General features: G+C 50.0%; 1 protein-coding gene across 1 annotated transcript; it reads right to left on the bottom strand.

Moving 5' to 3' along the window:
• Window positions 1-385: 385 nt before the first annotated feature.
• ENH_00046260 (OSJNBa0079C19.6 protein, related) lies at window positions 386-1,967 on the bottom strand (the record flags this gene model as incomplete). Its single annotated transcript, XM_013585490.1, has 2 exons — window positions 386-589; window positions 1,473-1,967. 2 exons carry the CDS (start codon window positions 1,965-1,967, stop codon window positions 386-388), a joined length of 699 nt encoding a protein of 232 aa, XP_013440944.1.
• Window positions 1,968-2,021: the final 54 nt, after the last annotated feature.

The raw sequence follows: 2,021 nt of genomic DNA, 5'->3' as shown, positions 1-2,021 counted from the left end.
CACAGAAGCTAGGCTTTCAAATGAGTACAAGGCGATGATTGAAGTAGAACCGACGCACGAGCTTCACAGCTTCTCCGAAGGCAGAGAACGACACTGGACCACAGGCCTGCAGATACTCAGGCCGGTGGCCTTGCTGTCCTGATCGCACCATGAGCCTTCCTAATTGCTTGTCCTTAGTCTTAATCTGTTGGAAAATATGAAGGCTTTAAGACTTTGCTTACTCAATATTTTGTGCAAGCATGCCTCGACAGTGGCAGTGCTTGCCCGGATTGTCTGCGAGTGCAACTGGTTTGCAAGGCTCCGTCGCTGCATGCCCTTGCCTCTGTTTCTGTTGCTGATGAAGCAGCGCTTCATGGACCTTCTTTTACCACCCACGGGTGAGTTCCTATGCTGCCACAACAATGTATGGATTCGAGGTGCGGGCTCGTTTGCCATTACGACCAAGGAATCTCTTCCGAGACAAGAAACATGCGCCAATAAGATTCCATTTAGTCATGGAAACAGGCAGAATTGCCGCAGACATAGACATGAAAGACATCGCTAAAACGAAGGAGAGGCGCACATGATATGAGGCGCCGTTGTAGTCTCCCTGTAGTGAGGCAGGCAGAAGTTCGTGGCTGGGGGGCGCCAACGACATTTTGGATCTCAGCAATGCATAAAGTGTCCATCTTTGTCAGCGATACCGCAGTTGCTAAGAGACTATATGTGATCACAAGTCTGGTCGTTCAGTATGCTTTCTCGTCTTTCTTATGTCTGCGCAGTGGCCCCAACGCAGTAATGCGGCAAAAGCGGACCAATCTTTCAACAGCGGCTCATCTCTCGAAGCTAAAACAGAGACCGTGGCATCCAGACATCTCACTTTCTAGGTGCGAGGCATTAAAACATAGTATTTCTACTCCCAAGTCCGGAAAGAATAAAGATTTGAATCCCAGAGCAGCCGCCAAATGTAGTGCGCGGCGCCTACTGCTGCGACTACGCTGCTTCCTGCCCCTCTAACAGGTCTACATACTACGCCTAGTATAGCCCCATTTCTCGGTCTCCATAGCTTTATTCCATCGAAATACGACAATTCAAAAAGTGTCGCAAATCTGTCTCGTCGATTCACTCCCTTCTCCGAGCTCACCTCCTAGGCCCTATGGGGAGGAGGTCCGCATTGGTGCCGGCGCTATCGCCAGCTCCAGTCTCGACACAATTTCTGCACATTTCACGTTTTCATTAGAACTGACTAACTGTTTTTCTTATTTTTTTCTTATTGGGAGGGTCCTGTTCTCCTCCAGTGTGGCGGCCCCTTGTAGGTCGCTAGCTAGCTATCATCTCTAGGACACTAGCCAGCCCCATTGTAGTGCCTGTGCACTACAACGAGAGCGAAGAGCCGCGCGCGTTTGTTCTACTGCAAGCATCAATGGTGTCGTTAGTGTGTCGTGCGAGCAGGTGTTAGAGAGACCGGGACGGCGAGACAAGGCATCAGCCACCTGATTTCGCGTTCCTTGAACATAAGTAATGCGCAAATCCGGGAACTCGGCCAGGAAGTCTAACCACCGAGTGGTGCGTCCGCGCAAAGGCTTCGATGCTTGGAGTTGCTGAAGATGCGTAAGGGCTTGGTGATTTGTATGAGCTGTAACTTTGGTGACACGGAGCAAATGAGACCACTTGTCCAGGGCCGTGACCAACGCCAAGAATTCTTGATCGTAGATCGAGTACTTCTGTTGTGTCTGGTTCATAACTTGGCTGAGGAAACCGATGGGCTTGCCTACTTGCTCTAGAACCGTTCCGATCGCATAACCAGAGGCATTCGTGTATAAGTCGAAAGGCTTCTTGGTGTCGGGAACTTGTAATGCTGTGAAATCGATTAAGCGCTGTTTGAGCTGCCGCACCGCCTTTTTGTGAAGTTCTGTCCATTTGAAACTAACGTCTTTACGTGTAAGATCAACCAGAGGCCGCGCAACGTCTGCATAATCAAGTCCCATGAACATGCGACAGTAATTTACGGTACCGAGGAACTGCCGCACTTGCGTTTCATA

This window comes from Eimeria necatrix, genomic scaffold, assembly GCF_000499385.1.
Source record: "Eimeria necatrix Houghton genomic scaffold, Enh_scaff34, whole genome shotgun sequence".
NCBI lineage: Eukaryota > Apicomplexa > Conoidasida > Eucoccidiorida > Eimeriidae > Eimeria > Eimeria necatrix.
This window is presented reverse-complemented; position numbering and strand designations above follow the sequence as displayed.